At 46.9% G+C, this 25,452-nt stretch overlaps 1 protein-coding gene across 4 annotated transcripts in view; it reads right to left on the bottom strand.

Annotated features, from left to right (window-relative positions):
- Positions 1-98: 98 nt before the first annotated feature.
- Positions 99-25,452, bottom strand: part of FAM219A (family with sequence similarity 219 member A) — a 99,114-nt gene continuing 73,760 nt past the window's right edge. For 2 of the 4 annotated variants that reach the window (XM_084305251.1, XM_084305249.1), the window contains exons 3-6: positions 15,122-15,224; positions 10,715-10,795; positions 10,297-10,351; positions 99-9,245 (exon numbers count right to left, since the gene is read on the bottom strand). In XM_084305251.1, the coding sequence (XP_084161377.1) occupies positions 9,090-9,245; positions 10,297-10,351; positions 10,715-10,795; positions 15,122-15,224 (395 nt within the window). In that variant the 3' untranslated portion in view covers positions 99-9,089. Of the gene's footprint in view, positions 9,249-10,296; positions 10,352-10,714; positions 10,796-15,121; positions 15,225-25,452 lie in introns of all 4 variants that reach the window. The other 2 variants (XM_084305250.1, XM_084305248.1) reach the window with 1 other exon arrangement.

Here is a 25,452-nt window from a genome sequence, read left to right on the forward strand (position 1 = left end):
TTGGCGAGGGCTGGGGCTGCAGAGATGGTGCATTTCGTGTCCTCCCACCCCGCTGTCCGGCTCGCCCCGGTGACAAAGGCTGGCAGGCTGGTTTTCATATGTATGCTTTTTAATATCATTAATTGTTACACTACACACAAACAGTAACAATGATAAATACTGCAATGGAAATGTTAAAAAAAAATATTATACGCTTCATGTTTTTTTTCCAAAAAAACATACTTTTAAATAAATTAATGCATAAAACTGATGGTAGAAAAAGAAGAAAACCCAAAACAAACCACAACACAACTGATCTGTTTAAGGCAATACTCTACGCGGACGGGAACAGAAGTACAACAGTGTGCTACATGTTCTGAACAGGAAGAAAGAAAAAGAATCCATACAAGATGCAGATTGATGCTTCAGGAGTAAAAAACTCCCAAAACCAGATAATAAAACCAATGGCCAAGTTAAGTGCAGCATTAATACACTCTGCATGTCAAATGATTAGCAGGTTCCTAACATGGACTAAGGTCAAGCTACAACAAATTTATCTTCCTAATTAAAAGGTTATTCAGGTCAAACCTTACATTTAACTCTACTTTGCATTTGGCTGTTTCAGCTATGTTTCACTATATGCAAGGACAGCCAGAAATTCATCCCCTGTTCTGAGATTAACGCAAAGGTCGGGAGGTCTCTCCTGAAAGGCATCTCCATTAACTATATCCCAGAAGGATCCCATCTGCAGTGACCCACAAATGCCCCCCGACACCCCCTCCCCTGGGCGCCAGGCACCGTGCGGTGGAAGGAGACCTTGGTAGCATTTGCTTGGGTTTAGTTTCTTTCAAGCTGAGGACATGAAATGGAAGTTCGGACTTGATCCGGACTCTAAGAGGGCTGTCCCCCCACCTGCCAGGTTATCTGGAGCCTGCTGGAAGCGCAGCCTGCTCGTTGCCAGCACAGGAGAAACCCAGCCTGTAGCCAGGCTGTGGATGCAGCTGTGACATTTGCTATCAAAAGCTGGTGTGAAGCTCCATACCTGCCTGGACAGCCAACCAACCCCAATTATTAATGCAGCCCAGAACTTGGCCACTGGAAGGTGGACAAAAATCTTAATGCCAAAAAAATCCCCCTCTCCATCAAAATTGAAAAGAAAAGGGACAGTAGCCACTTCCTGGCAACTTCTCCCGGTGGATTCCCATCAGCTGCCACGTACGCAAGATCGGCAGTGCCAGATCTCACCAGCATCGTCCCAGTACGTTCCCAGTAAGGTGCAAGTCTGCAAGGTGCTGCCAGGGGCAAAGAAGCTTCCTGGGACATGGTCAGAGCCTCCTGTGCTGCCCTGCTGGGGCGCTTGTGGAGGAAGCCATGGTACAAGAGGAAAGAAATCCAAGTGGAGATACTAAAAATTAAGAATTGTGATGGCCAACAGCTGTCCGGACTGCTTTGGGTTTGGGTGGGAGGGGGGGATGCAGAACTGGGCTGAGAGTCATTCTGGTGCAACTGCCTCTGTTGCTCATCACAAGTTCAAGGGGGGAAGAAAAAAAAAAAGATGATGGCTGCTTTGAGAAAAGAGGAGTGAAAGGAGGACGTGTGCAATATAACAAGGCTTGCAATTCTAGAACTAACCACTGGACACGGATACCCAAGTTTACCTGCGACAACTAGTTATACTTCTATCACTGCTGCTGCTTTCCCCTCTTCCCTTATCCGACCCTTCTGTAGTTTGGGATGTGATGTTTGATGTCATGGTCAGTGTTGGTTCTCCCACCCTAGTCCCCACACAGCACACCAGGGGACTCAGCTACAGGATGTGCCATGAGGTCTGGAAGTCACACGGTAGACACAGACCAGCTCAGCATGCAAGCAGTGCCTGCTTCCAGAACCCTTTAGAAAGCTATTTAATGGTGCTTCGTTTCCTTCTTTATTAAGCTTCAATGACCCCTGTGGAAGGGGTTAAAATGGTTAAAAATGTGCAAGAAGGAGGGATGGGGGGGAATACCTTCCTGAAATTTCTCCCCTGCAAAGACTTCATCCTCTGCAAGAGTTGTTCTCCCTGCAGAACTACAGCCCTACCAGCATGTTTCACAGCTGAGAAGGGGACCACTGACAGACTTCCACCTCTGCCTGCCCGAGGGTCTTGGGCTCAGGCGGGTCTTGGACTGGGGTCTTGGGTCCCAGTGTGCCCATGGTGCTGATGCTGGAAGGGTGACAGCACCCAGCTGGGCTTGGTGGCTCACACCAAGGTTTTAAACTCGCCTGGGTGACCCTCAGCCCCACGGCCTTCCCCTGGCCACTCAGGTGGGCGAAGAGAAATCCCATCTGGCTTGCTGGCTCACCCACCATCACGCCTCTTGGGTCTCCTGCTGGTCTGATGTTTGCCTTGGGTTTGTCACTGACAAGCTGAACGCACCTGCTATCCCCATGCAAAGAAATCTGAGCTGGGGAAGGAGGCAGAAGTAACAAAAACCAGAAGGGCTGCTGTGAAGAGGAGAGCTTGTCCAAATTTTCCAGCTCCCTGTGGGTCTGTATTACATCTCCCGATAAATTTTGCCTTTCCCAGATCATGCAGCCTTGAGGAAGATGAGTAACAAATGGAGTGCCAGCTTTTTTGGGGCTGGTGCAGAAAAGAGAAGGCAGTCTGTGCGGAGCAGTGCTTTCTGGAGACCTGACCTGGGGCAGCTGAATGGGCAGCTTGGGGAGAAATGCTGCTCCGGGAGGGCAAACATCGCGGCGTGTAACGGGACTTAGCTCAGCATGGCCTTTCCGTGGCCTTTTCTTTTCCTGGTGCCTACTGTGCTGGTTTCCAGTGCCACGCCTGAGACAGCCACATTTCAATGAGGCTTCTTTTGTACCTTCTCTCCCTGATGTAATCCCCCCGCCTCTGTCGCCACTGGTTACTATGGAAATGGCTGCCTCACAGACCCGGCACGATCAGCCAGGCGAGCTCCTTCCCGGAGCAAACCCATCGTTTGCTGAAGCGGCTTTTTACAGAGGAGAAAGCCTCAGCCCCACCACCAGTTTCTGATGGCAACTGGGCCTGGGGAGCAATGGGAAGACCTGTTCACCACAGGCGCCAGGGGAAGTCAGCAATGTCCTGCTCCGTGCCGTGGCTTCCTGAATGCCTGTGTGGGCCACAATGCTCTGATCCATGTCACCTCCATTAGCCCCTGGCCCTTGCCTTCCAAGCAAGCCGTTGGAGGAGCGCTCAGCCAGGCTTCTGTGATCCTGGGACTGCCACTGGTGTCAAGGGGGCTGAAGGAGGGGATGTAGCTGTAATCTTTGGGAAGTGAATTTTTGGGAAGCAGTTTTTTTAACGACAGGCTAACACATGGTTAGTCTGTCATTAACCCTCTGTCTGTAATCCCAGGTCCCAGTCTCTTCCTCTAAGCCTCTGGCCCTCCTGCTTCAGGGTTTGTAACAGGCAGGTTCATCTGGTGAGGTGCAGTTCAGGGTCTGGAGCAGCCCCTCGCACAAGGCCTCAACAAGAAGTGACAAGGATGCCTTGTCCTCCTTGAGGTGAAAAGCACCTTAAAATGAAGACCTTCCCGTGCCTGCCCCTCTGGCTCAGCCTGGTCCAGCTTCCCCTGTGGCACTCTGCCCATCTCTGCAGGTGTTTTTGAGACATGAGAACTAGAAAGAGAAGTGAGTTGTGAAGAGTCAGCTCTGAAGGGTGCCAGGGGCCAAAGCCAGGGTATGTTCAGGGTGGCACATGCAGCCTGTGCTTGCTGAGCAGCCAGGTGACAAAGCCTGTTCTGTCCTAGGTAAGAGTGGCCATACCGTGCGAGTACTTCAAGGAAGAATGGAAAAATAAAGGAAGAGCGCAGACACAAGTGCCTCAGATCATTACATACATGCTGAATATAAAAGCATGAAACTTCCCTGGGAATATCCCAGATAAGCCCTTCAGTGATCTCTTCCACCCAACTAAAATTCACTGTCTGAGTTGGAAACCCACTTGCACTCCTAAATTCCTTAAGTCTGCTAGCAGGGGATGGTGCTGTTGGACCACCAATTCTTACATACTCCCTGTGTCAGGGTGCATATCAAGTAGCCAGCTGTGCACGAGCCTGCAGCCAAATAACTGGGAAACCTCCCCTTGCCAAACATCTGCCCCCAAAGCCATTTAATCTCTATACTAAGCTTACCCTGCAGCCTTCTGGCACATGCAAGCAACGTCAGACGCTGGTAAACAGAGGGAGAGTTGTGTTGCTGTTCACTGCAGAACTTTGAAAATATGTGTAAAACTTTTATAGCTTGCATTTTGATCCTTGCTTGCAGAGCTGTCCTATTAACGGTGCCTGCCACACACTTGGCAACATTCATGAGGGATGGTGGTGGCTGAGGAAGGCAGGTTTCTCCCCTGCACTGCAGAAGGGAATGGATGTCAAGAGGGGATGTGACCTCGCTGGGGTTGGAGCAAACACATGCCAAAAGCAGCGAGGGACCCCAGATCTCATTTCTGTGCGCTGATGGTCCAGCAGACTCTCTGCAGTAGTATTTGGCTGCAGTGCTAGCTCAGGGACATGGTGTTTCTGGTGTATGCATCTGAAAACAAGCTTTGCTTGGTATCAGCACTGCACTGAGATAGATTAGCTTGGACAACTGGGATCTGCCCTAGGCCAAGGCAGCACTTGGCAACCTTTCCAGTTATTGCTTGTTTTTCTTCTCTTGTTCCATCTGGTGCCCAGCTGGGTCTTTCTTCCTTCAAAAGCATCTTCATGTTTCTGTTGAGTCACACACAGGGTGCTGCACTTTTCAAGCTTCCTGCACGCCGTTGTACAGCTTGCAGGCCAGCCTGAGGACAGACTCTGTATGGAGAGGGAAGGTTTCTGCTCGGGATCTCAGATCAATGTGTCAGCCAGCACACAGCTGAGCAGAGCAGCTGTCTCCTTTTGGGAAAGGAGACGGAGAGCCAAACCAGAAGCAGTTGAGTCTGTCCTGTCTGTGGGTGAGCACAGCATCCTCAAGCCCCTTATGAAGTCTGTGCAGCAGGCTTGGCTGCCTGCTCTTGCAATCGCCAGGTATCTGCAAGCAGGATGGCCAGAAGAGCAGAATAGACCTGACAGCCAAATATATGCATTGGGGGTAGATGTGCAGCAACATCAGATATGATCCAGTGGCTCTTTCAAAGGTCAGCTTCAAGATATGCCTGATGGGACATCAAATGAGCCTCTGGGATGGTCACCTGGACATCAGCCTTCCTTCAGCCAACGGTTATTTATACAACTATGGGAAAAGCAGACTAGACCATGCTATCTAGGGCCCTTCCTCGACACTGTGGGGATACTTGCCCTCACACAGACATCTGGAAATGGGGGGGTTTGCAGACTGATTGGAGAGACAAGAATTGAGTGCTGAGACCTTGCAGTCCAAAGCCAGCTTACATGAAAGGGCTAAACTAACATCTCATAAAAGGAAATGATTTGCCCAAACTCAGATAATTTGGTGACTAAAATTACTTAAAACCCTAGCTAAAAAAGCCAATCTGGCTTTAGGAGGCACCAAATGCAAATTCCTTTGTTAGAGGTGCCAACATTACTATAAGGAAGCTATCCTATTTGCGTGGTAATTTAGATGGACTTTAATGCAGCTTTTCATACCCCACGGCGCTCCTCCCCCTGGTATTCTGTACATTTTGGACTGAAAATGAAGCCTGAGAAGACCGTATGGTTTGGTGCAAAGACTGGAAGAAGGAACGATTTGCTTTCTTGCAAGCAACCTGCAGTTTGAAGAGTACCCAGCAGCTCTGCACATTTTAGGGCTTTCTAATGCTGCAACAAAGAGTCAGGGCCAGTGCTGTTTGCTTTTGCCTTCTCCACGCCACGGCAGCAGATATGCTGCTGGTATAACGAGAGCAGCGCCAGAACAACCATGTACCAACAACCACCTCCTTCCTGGGAAGCCCCCACAACCTCCAGTGAGGGCACAAGGAAAACCTTCTGGCCAAACCAAAGGTCTGAACACAAGACCAGACAGGGAGAGCCAAGCCAATCTGCTGTTAACACACACTGCTGGGCTGTCCATCATAATCTGTAATGAGCCAACAAACATGCCCCATGGTCATAACCTGATTAAGGGGCTGCAGTTCAGAAGGGTTAGTGGTCAGTTTTCTATGATAGCCACACGTGCATTGCCTTAATCCATTCAGCCTTCCTGATAATGACCCTACACAGGTAACTACTTTTCCCCACCCTTTCTACTTTATTCCCCTAATAAAATATATGAACACAAAGCATAGAGAGGAGAAGCCAAAAAATTGCCATTTTATGGTCTTGTACTGTTGTGCCAAACCAGCTATTTGTGCAACCAGCTCCTTCTGTGAGCAGGGAAAAAACACTTGGCTTGTGCTTCTGTCTGTATTTGGAGGAAGCACTGGCCTAGTTCACATTTAAATTCATTTCCCTCCCTCACATGTGCAAATGAGTAGTTCCCTCCCAGGGACCTTAAGGGGTTATGGTGGAAGCAGGTGCACATCACACAATGCAAAGGGTGGAGGGCGGTTGCAGGGTTGGGGGGTTGGGGAATGCCTCGGAGCACACAGCAGGCAAAAAACAGCAACACGGGCAATGAAGGGACTTAGCAGTGGTTATAGGGAAAGTCTGTCCTTCAGAGGGGAAGCTACAGCCCTGGGAGACACAATCTCAGCAGGTCTCCTTCCATCTTTGTCCCAAGACAAAGGTGGTTTGATGGAGATCTGTGGGACGTGCAGTCTGCCAAGGTTAACCAACAGGAACAGGAACCTTGCTGCTTGAGCAGGCTCACCAAAATGCCCCGAGCTCCTGCGGGAAAGGCTGAGCGCGTGCAGCCTGCCTGGAAGGCACAGACACTGACCCAGGAGGATAAGTGCAATGGGGATGTTGCATGGTACCAATGCTGAACTGCAAAGTCCTGCTTTAGAAGTGTGAACCTTTAAAGAGACTTGGCCATGTCCTGTAGGATTTAGTTTGACCATGGGGTTTCTGTTAGGTTTTGACTACGTTCCCCATCTGAAAGAAAGATTCCTCAAGCTTTTCCTCCCTTTTACCTTTTCTTCCCACACAGTGCTGGTAGAGCTCTTCTCCCCACTGCAGACAACTTGCTAATCTCACACCCGAGCTAGCACTGGAGGGGAAGGCTGGCACACAAAAGAAGAAGCAAGGAATTGGGGAGCTGAAGCTTTGTGCTTCTTTAAAAACATTTTTGAAATATTCCCCCTCAGCACTGCCATGTGATGAGAAAGTGAGAGGAATTCAATAGAGGAACACTCTCTCCCTAGAGGAGTTGGCAAGTTAACCAGCACTTCTGCACAAGGAGGCAGAGATGCTCAGTAAACAAGTCTGCTCCATCCTCTTTCTGTTCCCTGGCAGACAGGGCAACAGTCCCTGCTTTGGGGAGGGGGCAAACACAGCTTTCAGGGTTGCCTGCAGCTAGCTGCTGAATAATGAAGCCCAGGAGCCCTGTATGCCTGCTCTTTTGCTCATGCTGCGGATGACATCATGCCTTGCACTGCACAGAGTAAAAACGCATGATGTTAAGTAAGTGTCCTCCTCATCACCCAGAGAACTTCTTAAAGAGTCAGCTCATGATGTGCTAATCTCATACGGGGGATCTGTACTTCAGGGTGGAGATCTGGCTCTTTCTCGTGGCTCAGGGGAATTCTGATGGGAAACAGAATTGCCTTCACTTTTTCTTCCCACCAGGCTCTAAAGAGAGCACTGATGTAAGGCAGGCAGCCTTTCTTTCTGTCTGAGCACGAAAAGACACTGATGTGGCTGTGTCAAAAGATCTCACCTCAGAGAAAGATGCCAGCCCACCCATCACCTGAGTCCCATGTCTTCTGAAGCTAGCAGTGTAAAACTGAACAGGGAAAGGACATATTCCAAATTCCAGAAATGATTTTGCATTTAAAACAATCTGTTGGTGAACTGGCAATTCAGTCCAGAAATCTAACATAATGCCAGGTTTCCTGACTATTCCAGTATCAAATAAACATAATTGTTCCTGAGGTGGGACAGCTCTAACAGACAAAGTTTGGTGCACAAGGGGACAGAGATGCAATAAGCAGTAGTTCCCCCTCATGGCTTTTTTCAGCTGAATCTACTCATAATCTCTCTGTTGCTGAAAACTCCCCTAAAGTCTGACACCAGCACGTTAACAAATCTCTCCCATAGGCACCAAGAGATGCACTGTCAAGAGTACCAACAGCTGAGCTCTAAAAAATATGCTTTCTTCAACTGTCTTTTTCAGCACTGACCTTCAGACTGTACAGCTCGAGTCCTGTCTTAGCAGGACTCATTTTTTCTTAGCTGAGCAAAGTTTAAGATTTTTGGAAGCAGATGGCTCTCGCAGGAATTGAGTAGAAGCTGAAGTCAGTGTATTCAACTGAATTGAATTCATGATTATGGTATTCTCAGGCAAGGACTGAATCTAATGAGAGTATGGATGGATTGCAAATCAAATCTGATGTGTTTGGTGATAATTTAATGTGGTGCTAAGGGTAGATTGCAATGGGTGTGTGACACAACAGCTCCAGCTGGTACTGACTCACAGAGAAATGCCCCCTACTCGCCCTTTTTGAAAGTGAATGAATTGTGTCATGTTATTCCTGGCTTTACTTGCCATAAGAAAGGATGCCCTGCTCTGTTGCCATTCCTGTGCCCTGGTCACAGTGTAATTTTGGTTACGCAGGCAAATGAGGCTTAGTGAACTAATTAAGTACTGACTCCAGGCAAACCCCCCTGACACCTCAGACTCACCCCTGATCTTGCAAATGGGTTGTTTTTAGAGGGTAGGATTAACTGCAGCCCCATACGATCCTTCCCATTCTGGAACTGACACCTTACAAAACATCTCTGGTGCCCACACAAACCCAGAATTATCTCTGGACCCTTCTGCATCCGCTCCCCGGACCAGTCAGTTCTACCAGGCACTGCCTGGCACTTTGAGTTTAACTCTTTTGTTTAACCATAGTTTAAAATAACTTATCAACCAATCATAAAATGAATTTTTTGGTTTCTCCTGGCTCCATGAACACAAAGAGGTGCACGTCCTACCATAGGAGGAAGCAATGGCTGTTAAGTTTTACAGTTATAGTGGAAAGCACTGATCACAGCCTGCCGGCCTCACTACTGGATGTGACAGGCGGTGGAGGAGGTGGCTTGGCAACACATGCAGGTAGGGTTGACCGATTTAGGGGGGATTAGGTCGAGGTCCTCGTCATCTGGGATCTCATCTAACCGGTACCCATCCTTTAGCAGCTGGATGTTCAAGTCTTGGTTGATCTGCTACAGACAAAGAGACAAACAGTCAAATACTTGAGGATTCTTGCTTCTGACAGGTCTGAAGAGGAAGGAGGTCACTTATTCTGGAATATATCTCCCACATACAATATGGGAAAGATATGTAATATTTCCTATATTTAAAATGGGAAATAATGATAATAAAACAACTGGGAGCTGTGTAGTCCCTCTGCTCAGTCTGGAGCACTACAGCAGTTGACAGGTGGTGGTAAAGCCACATGGCTCTTTGTAATCTCAGATTCAAGTGCTATCCAGCCAGCTCTGGGTGAAAAACCCTTTGAATCAGGGCCCACAGTTTGCCCAGATCATTTGACCTGGTCCCTGCTCTGGGCTGTTTCTCCACACTTCAGAGAGATTTTGCCCCAGGAAGGGATGCAAGGGGGGACAGTTTCCAGCAGCTTGCGTGCAGAATGTCTGCTCAGCACCCTGCTTGTAAATCAGATCCTACAGAAGCAGCACCCAGAGGCTGGGCAGCTAATTCACCGGAGAGCTTGGGAATAAATTCAGAAACAATGCAAGGATTAACAAACGTGAACTTCCTGCCATTTCTCTCTGAGAGGGCAAGAGTTCAGATCTGTAAGTCCTCTTTGGAATTTCTGCTTGCTCCAAGTAAACACCCTCCAGGTGACCCTGACCCCCACAAGAACTGGAAATGACAGCACACCCTCAGCTCCTTTATTTGTGTCCTTGGCAAGTGGATGGTTGCTGAGCTGCCACGACAGACAAGTTGATGCTTTTGCACCACATGGGCCAGCACTGCAGGACTGAGCAGAACTGGGAAAAGCTTTAGTGAAGCTGACGGGAAAATTTCTGCCTGTGGTGTGGCGGTGTGGGGACAGAGCCAACTAGATCACTGGGGAAGAAGGAAACATGACACAGCTTCTGCCATGGCCCCTTCCAGACTGAGACAGTTTATACCACTGGTAAATTCCTTGTGTAGCTGTTTTTGGCTGCAAAAGGCCACTCTAAACCATTTCTGGATGCTCTACTATCAGCATTCATGGCAAGGATGGCAAGAGAGAGTGTAACTCACCTCAGCTGATGAGTATCCCGAGGAGGAATATCTGGACATGTCAAAGTCATCATCACTGCAGGGAAGGACAAGACAGCAAAGAAGAAAACAGTTAAAGAGACCTGATTTCCCTGCTTAGTCCTATCTTTCTTCTGCTGTGAAGTTGTCCTTTAGGCACAGACAATTTGCATCAAGGGAGCCTGGAGAGCAACTTTCATCTGTGAACCTCAGACATTTCCATGAAAGTGCTCTTTACTCTCGTCTCTTCCTGCTTGTTTATACACACAGATCAATTATGGTGTATGCCAAAGGGCACAGCAAGGAAGGCTGCAAGTGGTCTGCAAGAATGGTTTCAGCAGGAGTTAGCTCCAGTGCTGTGCTCTGTCATGAAAACTTGCTCGCACCATAACAAATATCATCTTATTATCACTTTGCATACCTGTCCGTATCCAGGGCTACCAGTGGCTTTTCGTCTGGACTCTGATCTAATGACGAATAGCCCTTATTGGGAACGACGAGCCTGAAATAATTAAATGTTCTCCGTTAACCACAAAGTAAAGCTCAGTACCATACGCAGTCATATCAAAGTCATAAATTAGGCTTTCCCCGTTTCATTTCTTTGCAAGTCCTCTCTTACTGGTGAAGACATTTAAATAGGTGCAATTCAGAGGAGGCAGGCTGTGTCTCTGGGTAGCTCAGAGCAGATTTACAGGGACAGACACTGGACATGCCTTGGGAACACACTCCTCCCTGGAAGGCAAAATGATTGGGACACTCTGGGCTTCATTCTGATGAAACTGTTCAATTCACAGTGATTGCCTTGTCAGACTTCTGTGTTGATTTTTTTTTTCCTAGCAATTAGTACATGGCACTTGCAATAAGTAAGCAGGAGAAGGTGTTCTAGCTAGGGGAAGGTATTCTAGGATTGGAAATCAGGGATTTGGTCTTTCTGCCTGAGTCTCTACCCAGCCCCCATAACACAGCAGTTGTGAAGTCTCACCCCTAATTTTAGTAATATGAGAAATGGGTGCAGTGTAAGAGCCCCGTCTGATTAGCACTTTTAAAATCCCATTATTCTATAAAGACTTTCAGTTCATCAGAACTGTTACAATGGCTGATGATGACTTTGCACCTTTAATTGCCTGAGGGAATCTGTGGAATGGAATATAGACTTCAGAGCCTCTAGCATAAGGAAAATATATCATTCAGTGGTATCCAGCTCACAACAGTTATTTCATCCACAAAATTGCACTAAGACTTGAGTTCATATTTAAAATAAGATCAACCAGACTCAGCAAATGGAGCAAGGTATTATGCTCAGCAGGTGGGAACTGCAAGATAATCACAGAAATCTCCTTATTCAGTGGGTTAAATCAGATTCTCTCCCAAATGACTGACTGGTCTTTAACAATACAGTGATGCAGCAGGGCTTCACTAAGAGTCTGGGAAAGTCTAAAAATGATAATCCATCTCATCCATGCTCTAACTGCCCTTCAACCAGCTGCAAAGCTCTCCTGCTTCTGCTCAGAAAATTTCAGAAAGCCATTATGATTTTAGTAATGTAAAGGCATTAAAGATGGGCAAGGCTCAGGGAGAGCAAAATACATGAAATGTTGTAACAAAGCAGATGTATAGGCTCACGACTAGTTGCATTTTCTTACTGCATTCATTGAAATGCAAGGCTACAGAAATTAATTGATGATGCAGAATTTCCAGCCTGCTGCATCAGGGAACTGCAGAAAATGCAAAACCCCTTCCCATATCCTCCAGAGGTTCCTTCTGCTCCCTACAAAGCATGTAGGAAGGAAGTCAAGAAGCAAAGGTGTCTGGAACTAAAACAGAAGCTGTGATCTGGCAGCAGCAGCTTGCCTGCACGGATACCAGAGGCACTCACTCCCATGCCTGCTCTCCATTTTTCACGTCACAGCTCCACACGCAGTCACTGACAATTGTTACTACATTGTGAATGAACAAAGCACCATCAGGGGATCAAGGAGAACAGCCCTTTGTGGTGCTATTTACTTGATTAAAACAAATCACTACATCTTTTTGTTGAGAAATGCCTTTTTTCTTAGTAATGAAACTTCCAACTTTTCTGCCACAGGCTAAAACTGTGATAATGTTTTTGTCCCTGATTTAAGCCTTTTTCTTGCATCCTGATTGCCTTTTTTTTCTTACTTCCCAGTGTCCTTGGAACAAAGCTGGGTTTGAGTTATACCTGCTTTCATCTGCAGGTATGAGCATTTTGTCTGGGTGGTTTTGGTTGCTTAATGTGGAATATTTTACAACAACATCCGAGTTTAGTTTATTCTTAGAGTGGACTACAATACCTGGCTGCGTAGAAGTAGTGCAGATGGTGTTGTGGGCTCTGCCTGTGCTTGCAGTGGGGACTGCCAGCATCACACCAACCTTGTTCACATTTTATTTGCTCTTAGGGAGGCTGAGCATGTTACGGATCCAGATTTTTTCACCTCTAAGGCTGGTTGTTCCCCTGCCTCAGGAGAAGATTGAATGATGAAGGCAACCTGGTACCAGAGGTCGTATTTCAGAAACTCATACAAGTAATACTGAAGAACAATGGCCTTGGGGAAGGAGGAGAAAGTGGGGCAGGGATAGGGAGAAGCAATACACTTTGCCTGAATGAAGGAAAACGTATTTGATGAGGACAAGAGCAAAAAAAGGGAAAATGGCTTCAGCTTCTTCTCCTACGGAGCCTGGAAGAAGCCAACAGTTCAGATGTAAAGAGCAACTAGAACCTGGATGTTTTACTGTGTATCCCACTGGAGTTTCTCATTGTACTGCAGCCTTGTGAACAAGGTTGTGGCATTTCTGCCTTCCTGGGGTTGCTCTGTCTATGCCAGGCCAGAGGTATCGTGAGGGCTGTGCCCAGAGTGCTGCTTGGTTCCCAGAAAGCCAAGGGAGCTGGGGGATGAGGAATCATGGGCCAGCAGGAGCCTGTGCCAGGCATCTCCCAGCTGTATGGGAGCAACGGAGCTTGGCTACATCTGCTACTAAAGCAGTTGCTGCAAACCTGTGTTTTTCAGATCCCAAAGGAAGCTTCTAAAAGCTGTGTGAAAAGTTACTAAGATATGCAAGCCTATTGCCAGCAGGCTTAGCTTGGCTGTGCAGGGGTCTCCACATCTTTGAACACTTCTCAGATGTGTGGAATAAAACTGAGCTGGCTGCTCTAAAGCTTTTGTCCATGGTCCTCAGTGCTCTGCCCTTCCCAAACCAAAACACTCTTCCTTCCACTGGCAGCTCTGAAGCAGCAGCCCCTCCAGTCAAAAGTCACTAATTTTACAGGTAGGCATCTGCACTTATCTCGTCCTCTTCCCTTACTATCTTCCCCCACTAATTTCAGTGTTTCTACATCTCTAAAGCAGCAAATCTGCTGCCATTCCTCTTGGGAGGCTATTGTGCAGGCTAAGGCCAAAAGAATCCAAGTCTTCCCAGCTTGCATTTGGGAAACAAAGAGGAGCAGTGGGCACGGAAAACCCAGTTGAGAGCATTTGCAGAATTTCTTACTGCCAGTAAAGGTCTGGCACCTTTATGTGGTCTCAACAATCAGATTTGGAGCAGTGAGCAGGGTAGCATATTTCACCAACATTGCAGGTGCTTACAAATAAAACTTGACAAAGTCCTAGCATGATTTATGACTGCTGTTGTGGGTTCTGGGAACTAATTTGAAACAAGGAACCTCATCTGTTGGATGCATTGCACAGAGAGACTCTCACCTACAGCTCCTGTTCTACTTAATATATGGTAATCCATTGCAAGTTTCTTATTCATCAACAAAACCCCAGCTTTAATGCAGATTCTGCTGTCATTTTAAATAAGATCCTCCAATAAAAATTGCCACCTTTCTCACAGCATCAAAGAGTGCAATCCTGTTGACTCATTGGGTTCCTGCCCCAGCATGTAGGTAAACAATACACAATTGTACTGATGCCCGTATGGGAAAAAACAAAACAGAAATACTCTGAAAAAAAGTATTCAGGTAAGAAATTCTTTGTTTACAGAGTTTTGTAGCACTGTCTGATACTGTCATACAGACATGAGCCAAAGCAGCCCCAGCAAAGTATGACCACGCTGTTCAGTGCAGAGGAGGTGTACAGCGAAGCACGCAGAGATGAATTATACACAAGTCTTCATTAAGTTAATCAGTATGGGGAAGAGGGCATTTTCAAAAAGAAGCAGGGGAACTACTGGGATAAAAGCAGCTAAGTCAGAACTAAGCTCTAAGACGGTTTGCTGTTACATGAAGCAGCACTGTTCGCTCTCCTGCTGGTAGGATTACAACGTTACATGAGGATGCCCAGAGCATTCAAGAAAAACATATCAAACCCCTGATTTTCATAGAATCACAGAATGGTTTGGGTCAGAAGGGACCTCAAAGCTCACCCAGGGACACGCCCCACCAGCCCAGGCTGCCCAAAGCCCCATGCAGCCTGGCCTTGAGCGTCTCCAGGGATGGGGCAGCCACAGCTCCTCTGGGCAGCCTGGGCCAGGGCTTCACTATCCTTAAGGTAAACATCTCATCTAAATTCTCCCCATTTAATTTAAAACTATTCCCCCTTGTCCCATCACTGCCTGCCCAGGTAAAAGCCACTCTCCGGGCCGAGCTCCCTCTGCCTCCTGCAGGCTGTATTGTCACTGGTCCTGGGCCCAGCTGTCCCCACGTCCCCCCAGGGGACAGGATGCAACACAGCACAGAGTTTGGGAAGGGCCATCACTGCTCTTGCTGTATATTTGGCAGTAGGGGAATGGCAATGAACATTGTCCTTGCCCATCTTAAGGCCATTAGGGATTGCAGCTTAGAGCACAGATGAGTTTTCCAGTCCTTTACCTTGTCCGTGCCATCACGTTGTTCTTCTTGGGCTGCTGATTAACTGGGCTGCCCATGTTGCCGTTCTTCAGGGAGCCCTTCCGAGCCAGCTCCCTCTGCTTCTCTGCATATGGGACACAAAGGGGAAAAGCAGAATTAGGGCACCAGCCTGGCAGGTCACCATACAGCTACAGAAACCCAGACCTGACAGCAGCAAAAGGCAAGGCGGAATTAACAGCACGGGATGTGACCACTCCATCTCCCAGGCAGACACAGCAGGGACCGGAGGAGATGTGTCCTGTTGCCTCCGAAGTCCTTAGGGGTTAAATCTCATATGCCCTGCTGACCAGCAACCTGCTGACCAGGCCACACCACGATGGCCATGGAGCTTCTGGATGCAGGCCGGGACTGTCCCTCTGGGGCTGAGGAAAGGCAGAGCTCCTGCCTCTGTGCAGCTACGGGCAAGGGAATTTATCCTTTTACATTTCCTCCTATTCAGGCTGCCACCGAGGGGCCCAGCTGGGACAGGAAAGAGCCTCCGACAGTGCAGCACCATCATTTAGCGTTAGTCTGGCCCAGCCTGACACCATGCCTGAGTTATTATCACTTCCCTGGCTGGCAACTCAATGGACTAGCACACCCCACAGCAGAAAATGTTGCTGCCTCCCCTTCTTCTCCTCCTGACAGCCGGTGATGTCCCCAGTGTGTCTTTCTCTTTTATCTCATACGGAATCTTGCGAGCTTTATTTCTTTAAGAAAAATAAAAAACCTTCACATTGTGCAGCTGCATTTTTAAACAGGATATTGTTTGCTTAATTTTCAAAGCATGGTCTATTTGCTGCTGAAATGTACCTTAAACCTCTGACGCTATGTGGGGCTTTTTTTGCGTATTCATTGCAATAGGGGATTAAAATTAGCTTCTCATTTAGGAGAGGCTATTTCTCTTCTTAATAACTTCCCACCACAGGATCATAACCAGAGTTCAGGTCCAAAAGCTAAGCCTTCTGCAGGAATGCAGCACTTTTGCTGTATTAAATCACCCCAGCCTCCAGGATAGGAGGGATAGGAGCCCATCTATGATGGGCCGTCATATAAACTGTTAGTCAATTTTCGATTCAAAGTCCTTCCTTATTTCTTTTGGGAAACCAGTTGGGTTGAGTTAGCAATTGGCCACAAAAGCTGAGCTAACTGCCCCAAACTCACCCTGTGATGCCAGGCAAGTCTGGTAGGGAAAAGCAGAGTGTGAGATCAGCAAGGCAGGAAAGGCCTGGTTAAAAACATTCTCCAGAGTGTGAGAAAATGTTGGAAACTACTTTTGTGTCATGCCTGAATAATAGAGGTTTACCAGACTGCTGGCTGGGGAACCTGAATAGTGAATTTGTTTTGCTTCTCCTTCCCCTGGGGTGTGTGAAATGTGCTGATATATTCTTCTCTTGCAGGTTTTATTCCCCTTGGAGAGTAAAGCACCTGTTGCTTGTTGTGGGAAAGCTGCGTGCCTACCCGGGTGTGGAAGTGCGACGCGGGCCAACTCTCTCCTTACCACAGGGGTAAGAGCAAGGAGATGTGTCCAAGGGCCCCTTTTTTGACAGACAAACAAACAGCAGAGATGCCTAAATACTGTGGTAATGCATTTGGCTGAGGAACCTGCAGAGAAGGGTACATACTCATACAAACCATGCCCAGCGCTGCTCCTGCTGACAGCAGAGGTAAATAAAAGCTCATTGAAGTTGGCAGGGGAAGGACCAGACCTATAACTCTCTTTGGCATGGGCAACAAAGAGACTGATAGAGTATCGAAGTCAAAACCTTAAATCACAGTAATTTCTCATGACTGGAACTTGCAAATGCAGTGGTTATCTTTGTCTCCAGAAAAAAAAAAAAAAAAGGCTGGTATTTTGCAGGCCACGTGAATGGCGCTATTCAAACATGGAGGGATAAAGTGGGGTTTTATGAAGGCAAAGGTTTACAACCCTAAATACAAAACAGCTCCCACCCATCTACACAAGGAGCTCTAGTGGCTGGCCACAAATATGCAGTGCTAAAACAAGTTGTCAATACTTCAAGGTGCTGTATAATTCACAAAAAGCACATAACTCAGAAACAAGGTTACAGATTTCATTTTCTGTCAAGACAGTTGAGGCTTGCCTGAGCCTTTTAAATGTACTGGAGCTCTCTGATTCCTATTGATTACTCACTACAAGCACTAATGCTGCTTTCCTATTCAGATTACTCATTCAGTTGATGAATATGGGCTTTAGCTAAGTGTCTTTTTCCTTCAGGAGGTCTCCCCATGGCTATTTCTCTGCTCTTACTGAGTGATAATTCAATGTGTGAGGCTGAATGATACAGACATGTCCTATTTAACCCCTTCTTTCACTAACTTAGTGGCTTGGAGTGAATATTCCCAGAGCAATACCACTGCAGGAATACAGTGTCATTCTGACATTCATGCCTGTGTCCCCAGACAAACTTCTTAATCATGAATCAACAGGTCAGCTCCCTCTTGGATGCTATAAATCCTGAGTCCCTCGTGGCCAAAAAGCAGAAGATAGGAGGGAGAACAGGAGGTCTGTCCAGCCCTGGAGTGACAGGACAAGCCCCTGGAAGGTGGGGGAGATGTGTATGAGTCACTTCAGGCTTGGAGGCAAGAAAACGAGCTAACCAAGTCTTACAAGTATTATGGATGATCTGCTGCTACTTCCACCCACTACCCTGAAGTAATTCTGGACAGCCTTGCACAACAACAACCGGGTCCATGAGAATGGTGGGCTTTCAGTGCCCATTTTCTACTTGGTGCTTCCTCCTGGCCTAGCTAGGTGAAGTTGGTGAACCCCGTTTATAGGTAGCGAGCTCTTTCCAAGATTTTCATCTTGTTTAGTTTTAGCTCCCAGATGTTTATTTTAAGGCCAGAGCTCCACATGTTAAATATCTAAGCTCCTTTGAGAAATGTGATTGGCTTAGGCAGTTCTGATGATGTTACTTTCAAGGTCCAACATGTTTACAAAAAACCTGTAAATTCACAAATAAGTTCTCATAGAAGTTGCAATCAAATGCATGTAGCAGCACTGTAAAGAGAAGGTAAGAGAAGGAACAACAGCCTAGTCTTGAAAAGTAAACAGCTTTTTTCTTTACAGGCTGCCCCATACTGGCTGACATTAGACCCAAATGAGCATGAATCCCAACACCATCACCCTTCAGTGACCCGACTGTGTTAATCCTTGTGTGAAAGCTGGGAACCAAGCCTGTGGGCAATTCTCAAGGTTAGGACTGCATGAAAAACAAAGATGCTCTTTCCTTCTGAGTATCCCAGGCTCTCTGGTATGGTAGTCAAGCAATCCCCATTGGACTTAAATGACACCTGTGTTCCTGCTTGTCTCCCTAAAAGCCTCAAGGGCACAGCTTGAGACACGAGGGGCATGGTCCCACCACAGAGGATAGGCTTAGTTTGTCTTCGGCCCTTGGAAACTTCTGGCACTGGCTATGCAGAGGCTCTCCATGTCTGGGACTGCCTGTGCTGCCCGTGGTATTCCAGTACGTGCAAACAAACTTCCAGGAAGGCAACACAGCCTGATGGAAAATCGATGCCGACCCTACAAAACCACCTAATTCTGGGCAACTCTCAGGCACCAGGAGAATGAGGAAGGGTTGTTAACAGGCACTGGTGCCAAATACAGAGAAAATGGGACACACAAGAACAAATGAAGGAACGGAAGACTGTGATTCCCAGACACCAGTTATTTTGTGCCTGCTGAGTTGGCTGTTTGATGATCAGTAAAAAGCTAATACAGCAGAGATACAAGGTGAATGACAGAGACTTGGAGATTGGGAAACCAGAATGAAACAAGGCTGTTCTCCAGCTATTTCAGAGAAATTGCTAACTGTTGGCAGTAAAAGGGCATTATAAAAGCAGAGCTCCAACAATGCTCTTAACGTGGCATTTACAAGTATTTGAAATGAGCTGTTCAGCTTTCATTTCACTTGGCTGTTATACTTTTTATCATTGTACCTAGTGAAATATTCACACCCATGTGGTTTTGCCATCCCCTTCCCATGAAGCGGTTGGTTATGGGTGAGCGAGCATACTGTAAGTACAGATGTGATGCAGAGCCAACAGGCAAGCAATCCCAGCAGGGCTGGCAGAGATGGGGGTGAGACAGCTTCACCCAAATCTGAGTTCCTGCTGGCTTTTCACTCATTTTCCAGAAAGGTGCTTCCTGTGCATGACAGAACAGAGTCTGGGAGGGTATGAAGCAGCCAGTGTGTGCCTTTAACATTAAAAAGTATGCTCAATTAGGAGTCTGAAGACCATGTCTGATCATTACTAGGGCTGCTGCGTTGGGTAATCTACCTGGCTCCATGCTTGAATGCAGCAAACTTCTGTTTCAGTGGAGAGCTCATAGAGCACAGAGAGCTGTGCCTTCAGCCTGATGTGCTGGGGATTGTGTCTGCACCACTTCCACCTAAACTAATCCTGCACATTGTGTTGGAAGAGGAAAGTGTGGAGTGACACACACACACACGTGTGTGTGTGTATGTGGGGAGGGGTCCAGAATCCTCTCAATACCCCTATACATCTATATACATGAATACTATATATGAATTCTATATACATGAATAGCAGGAGGTGCAATGCAGAGTTGTTGCCTGTTGAACTGGCTGGATGTGTCTGGTTCCTTTGTGACAAGGGAAGATAATAATGGAGCATGGGAAGCAGAATGAACATACATGATTGTGTCTATGTAAAGCATCAGAGCTGAATAAATCATTACAATCACTCTTCTGGATTCAGTATTTAACAAAACCATAACCAGTTTTAATTACATTTTCCTTTTTTTTTTTTTTAATATATATATTTTTGTTTGTTTTATTTTGTTTTTAAATGGAATTCTGAGCAGCTTCTTTGGTACATGTTGCTATGTGTGGCATTGGTTTTGTCTACACTCTGTCCTAACCAGAAATGGTAAAAAATAGCATACGTTTTGGTCTCCTGCAGAACTGCTCCTTTTGCAGTATTGGGCAAGGCAGACAACCCAGGAATTTGGTGAGCATCAGCTCGTGCTATGCTGAAGATCCATTTGGAGAGTCTGAATCCCCAAATCCATGCTTCCAGCTGTCTCAAGATGCTGACTCTGGCTATGGTCAGACAGCTTGGGTTCAGAGTGGCTTAGGATGCTGTTGTGTCTCACTGCCACAGCGCAGTGGGTGTCCCCCTCATTTGAGGCAGCCTGATCAGCACAAATGCTGGTTGGTGGCAGACGAGGTTGATTTGCTTCCTTAGCACTGTGTGTTGGAAGCAGGCAGGTACTACCTGCTCCTGTCTTTGCTGAGAGCTGCCAGCTGAACCTCACCACCTCAGCTACTTGTGAACCTGCTTAGGTAGGAGGAGACGGTGCTTCCTGGGGACTGTGCAGTGTGGGTCCATGGGATCTGATGCAGTGGGAAGACAAAGAGAAAGTAATCCAGTGTGACAGAGTTGTATTTTTCCACCTTCAAGATCTATGAAATGAGATTTTGGGATGTATTTGCTCCTTTGTCCCCCGACTGTCAGCTGAGACCATTTCAGAGGCTGAGGACTGCAGCGACTCCCTGATGAATTCCACCTTCTCAAGCAAGACGAGAATTTAAATTACACAGTAAATAAAATTAATCTGTCTGTTCACATCCCGCTGAATGATCAACAGAGTCATGAACAAACGAAGGGAGAACGAATAAAATGCTGACTTCAACTTCCACTTGGAGCCAGAGCCCTGGGCCCAGCTCAGCATCATTCAGCCCCGGGACGTTGGTGTGCATCTACTTAACGCTGAAACCATCCCGAAATTTCACCTCTGACAGAGAACGTTTGGGCACAGCTGGGACTGTGCCACTCCTTGGAGAGATCTCAGGGTGCACTTCAATAGGGGCTTTGCCTACACGCTGTATAGAAAGAGAGGTAGATGAATGCTGTGTGCTGTGGCTACGCTGGTGCCGATGGGGGCTGTGCTCTCTGGGGAGATTTGGAGCGCGTGTGTGTGACCATGCGGGTGGCATTAGCACGGCTGTGGCTGTGTCTCCCTGAACCAGAAAAAAAGGCAAAAGAAAAGTGATTTTTACTAAATAGGGGGAGCAGAAATGAAAAGGGTCTGTCCGTGGCCAGCCCGCTGCTCTGAACACAAGGAATATGGTTTAAAGCTGGTACGTGCTGAGCGCTGGCTGGCACTGATTACTCAGAACGGGCTGTATGAATTGGGATTGTTTCACCCAGCTTCAGAAAAGGCTCTTCACATAAGTAGGGGTCAGACAGCTAAGTCATCCAGCTCCGAACTTGGGAAAGTTGTGCAAGACATTATTTTTACCAAGAGCACCTCGATTTTGCTGACCCAGCCAAACTTGAGGAGATTAGCAAGCTATGTCTAATTGTGAGAACTCTCAACAAGAGCAGGCATACAAATCTGTCCTCCAAGGTCCCTCCTGGATCAGGTTTTAAGCACCAAAGTAGCTGCTTTTTCTTCTGTTTTGCTGCTCTGCCTGCTGCTTTGTCCCTTTGCCATGACAGAGAGCTGGCACAACCCCTGCCAGGCAGTGGTTTTACGCTCCCCTGATGGCCTGACCAGAGACAGAAGTGGTATGCAGTACAGTACAGAGACAATGTTTGTGTCTCTTTTCTGAGGATGCAGCTCTTAACTTCTAACACAGGAGCTCCTACAACCAGCAGTCAGTGCGCTGCCTGCACAGCAATGCAGGGCTAACTCCTGGGGAATGCTCTTCTGGAGCGCTGCCTCCACAAGTTGGGGAGGTTTCTGTGTGGCCAGGCTGATGTTACTTTTTGAATTTCCCTTCATAAAACATGACACTAAGTGCCATGCTTTTCCCTGGCACAGAGGAGGACAGGTAAATGACTGCTTCAGTCCTCCAAAGCTATAATCCACTCCCACCACAAACATCTCACAAATTGGCTTTATGTTCCAACAGCATGCCCCCGTACCCTAGACACTCTGTCCCAGCCCCAAAGCTCATCTATCTGACCTTCACGTGATTATAGGAAAGAATGATTTCTTTGTTTATATCCACTATTGGGCTCTGACATGAAGGAGAGCTGGGTATCCAGTGCAGCTAGCTATCCAGGAAAGAAAACCTTACGCTTGTAAACATTAGGGAAATAATTCACTGTTTTGAACACAGCCCATTTTGCCTCTTTATGGCATGGTGTAATCATGAATCACCTTTGTGAAGCAGTAAGCTATATTTTACTGATGGGAGGAACTACTTAACTGCTTTACCTTTAAGCCACGTAAATCATCTGTGGCAGCGGGGAAGCAGAAGATGGGGACTCCTGGCTCCCCGTCCTCTCCCTGCTCTGTCTCTGCAGCCATCTTATTCAGACAGGTTGTGACTACGTAGCAGCAGGCAGCAACTGATCTCTCTTCAGCTTCCAACATCTATCTATCTGGGCTGATTTCAAATGCATCTGTTGTCGCAGCTCCCAGCTCACAAGGGCATTTTGTTGTGATTCAGCTTGTGCTTTTTCACTTATTAAAGATTGAGACTTTTATTCCTAATGGCTGCAAAACACCGAATATAAAGATTTCATCCATCACTGTCAAAACTGGAATGTATGAACAGCATCAGTTTTATTTAAATGTATTTTTTTCTTCTTTCATATTTACCTTCAGAAAGATATATATTTTGGTATTTTCAACTATTTTTCAAATAATATTTTTCCTATCAGCCAAAAGAACAAACATAGATATCTGGGGAAGTGCTTGCAACCTGACAAGCCCAGCTGAAAAGTTTCGGTTTATAAATTCAACTCTACAAAATATAATCCATAAACTTGAGTTACTCTCTCCCTTTACATATTTTAAAGGGACAGAGAAAATTAAGTTATTTCATCCAGAAAGACTTCTGCAGATGTCCCTTCAACATTATTTCTACTCAGTTGAATACAGACTTAAGACAAAGTCATTTGCTTGTTCCGAGTCTGCTGCTCGGTGTATTAGATAAAAAAATAAATAATAAAAAATAGTCTGTTAAATGCAATTTAATTCTTATTGGTAATAGCTGTCTTCATTTAAAGCCTCACTTATGCTAAAGGCACAGCAGTAATCTACCAGAGAAACGGAGTCAATCTTCATGCCCACATCACATTTGTTATGGTCCTGAAGTTCTGTGAAGAAGCATTAAGGTCACTGATGCATGCAGTAAGTGTGGTGTGTATTTAGGAGAGTAGCACACAGACAGTACAAATTTGCTTAGCTGAATACTCACGGTCTTCAGTTACAGAGATCATCGTGCAGTGCATATTTGTATAAAAAACACTTGAACAGAGCTTGACATAAGTGGGCTTGAACTGCATATACACTTAATCAAGTTTCCATGCTTGTTTGAATCTAAAATACACACTAAATGATTCGTCTATGGTAGGGAGCATGTGTTTTATAGCCTATATAAACTACAGATTGAATTTATTTTTAATATGGTGTAATTGGGAAAGCTTTCGCTGGCTGGCAGATACCACGGGTTGGAATGACTTGTTGGGTTCCCATCCAGAAAACAAAACAAATACGGACAGAAGTGCTAATGCCCCAGGCAGCACGCAGGCTTGGAAGGGACTCTCAGCTCGCTGACTCCAGCATCGTGCTTGGAAAAAACCTTTGGATTTTTCCTGTTCCCAGGACCGGACTGCAGCTGACAGTCCCAGTCGTGTTTCTGGCCTTGATTTAGCAGCAAAATGTCAAACATTTGATCCACTCTGTTCTATCATTTGCTGCACTGGGTTTCTGCAACCCTATGCATTTCAAACAAAACTATACATTTTCTACCTAATAAAATTAAAAAGTGTAAGGCAAGGGGGCTGGTTAACACACTGAATGGATGGGTACTCCTCACTCCATCATGTTTGACAAATGCCTACTCTGCAGTAGGGTACCTATTGTTTTCTTCTCTGGGAAAGGGAGAGTGTCACTAACTTAGCACGCCACCCTACAAATATTCTCTTTGCTAGATGAGGACTTTCCGGCATTGTTCCACTAGATGAATTGCCTGTTTACCGTGAATCTTTGTGGGAGAACAGGATACATACGACCCGGGGTGCCTCTTCCTGCTATTCAGTTTGTCAGCCCAAGTCCTGGCTGTTTGGAACAGCAGCAGCCCTGCTGGAGAGCCCCCCTGCACAGCAAACCCGCTCCCTGAGCCGGATTACTGACCTGATCTCTCCCTTAGCGAGGCTTCCATTGTCTGGAAATTTGACAAAGAGCCTTAGAGCTCAATTAGTTATTTAATAAGTTTATGATTAACCAATCTGCTGATTAAGCTTTTGTTAATTAGGTTGGCAGGAGTTCTATTTCAGGGGGATGCTGGCCTCTAATTTAATATGCTCCCTCTTGGAGCAGGGTGGGGATGTCTGCGCGAGCCCCGTGTGCGGCACACTGCCACACTTCTTCTGCAGCAGGAGTACCTGCAAGAGCTGGGTGGCAGCTGGGGCTGCTCCCGGATCACTGGGGCATGGTGGCCCATGGGGACAGCTCAGCACAGCAGCCTGGGTTTTGTAGTGGGTGCAGCTAAAAGGCTCTCCCTCCTCTCTTTTGATGTCTCGCCGGGCGGCATGGAAAGTGGCAGGCACGGTTTATCTAGGGCAGCCACCGACCTCACAAGCGCAGTTTCAAAAAAACTAGCCAAGCTTTTTGATATCCACGTTGCTTTCCTCTGGATTCAGGTGGCTGGCCCAGCCCCAGGGATGAGCAGGAGCTGCTTTCCTCTTCCTCCTTGCAGAGGGCTCAGAGAAAGCTCATGGCTTCTTCCCTGGCTTTATGCCCTCTGCCACGTGCTCTGAAGGATCCCTCACACCCCTGTAGGGTGCCCCAACAGAGGGGTCAGCATGCCTCCACACTCCTCTTCCAGCCCTGGTCCTGCTTTGGCAGAGAAATCAGAGCTGGGCATGGGGATTAGTCCCAAACTATTACAAATAATTAAGCCTTTTCCCATCCTCAAGGCATCTCCTGTCTCTTTTATCAGGAATGGCTGCAATGTGGCAGCATTGGTGAATATAGGATGATGGAGGGGATGGCAGGCTGCTGTTGTCAACTACTTTATGCTGCTTAGTGTCCTTCTCCTTCCAGGATAGGGAGAAGGACTGAGGGTGTGGAAGCTGCCACAAAAGACAGAGGGAAACAGGACTGGCCAGAGAAAACACATCCCTGCTGACACCACTGAGAAAAGGGCTTGAAAGACAAGCTGAAAGGGGCTTTCTGGGCCCAAGACTGCTGGCTGCAGCTGCTTTGAGTGCTGCAGAGCTGGGAGATTAGAGATGTCTTCCCAAAACACAGAGCCTGGGAATCAGGTGTGTGTACCACTGAGCTGAGGCCTCTGTCTGAG

Source organism: Netta rufina (assembly GCF_964035555.1).
Source record: "Netta rufina genome assembly, chromosome: Z".
Taxonomy (NCBI): domain Eukaryota; kingdom Metazoa; phylum Chordata; class Aves; order Anseriformes; family Anatidae; genus Netta; species Netta rufina.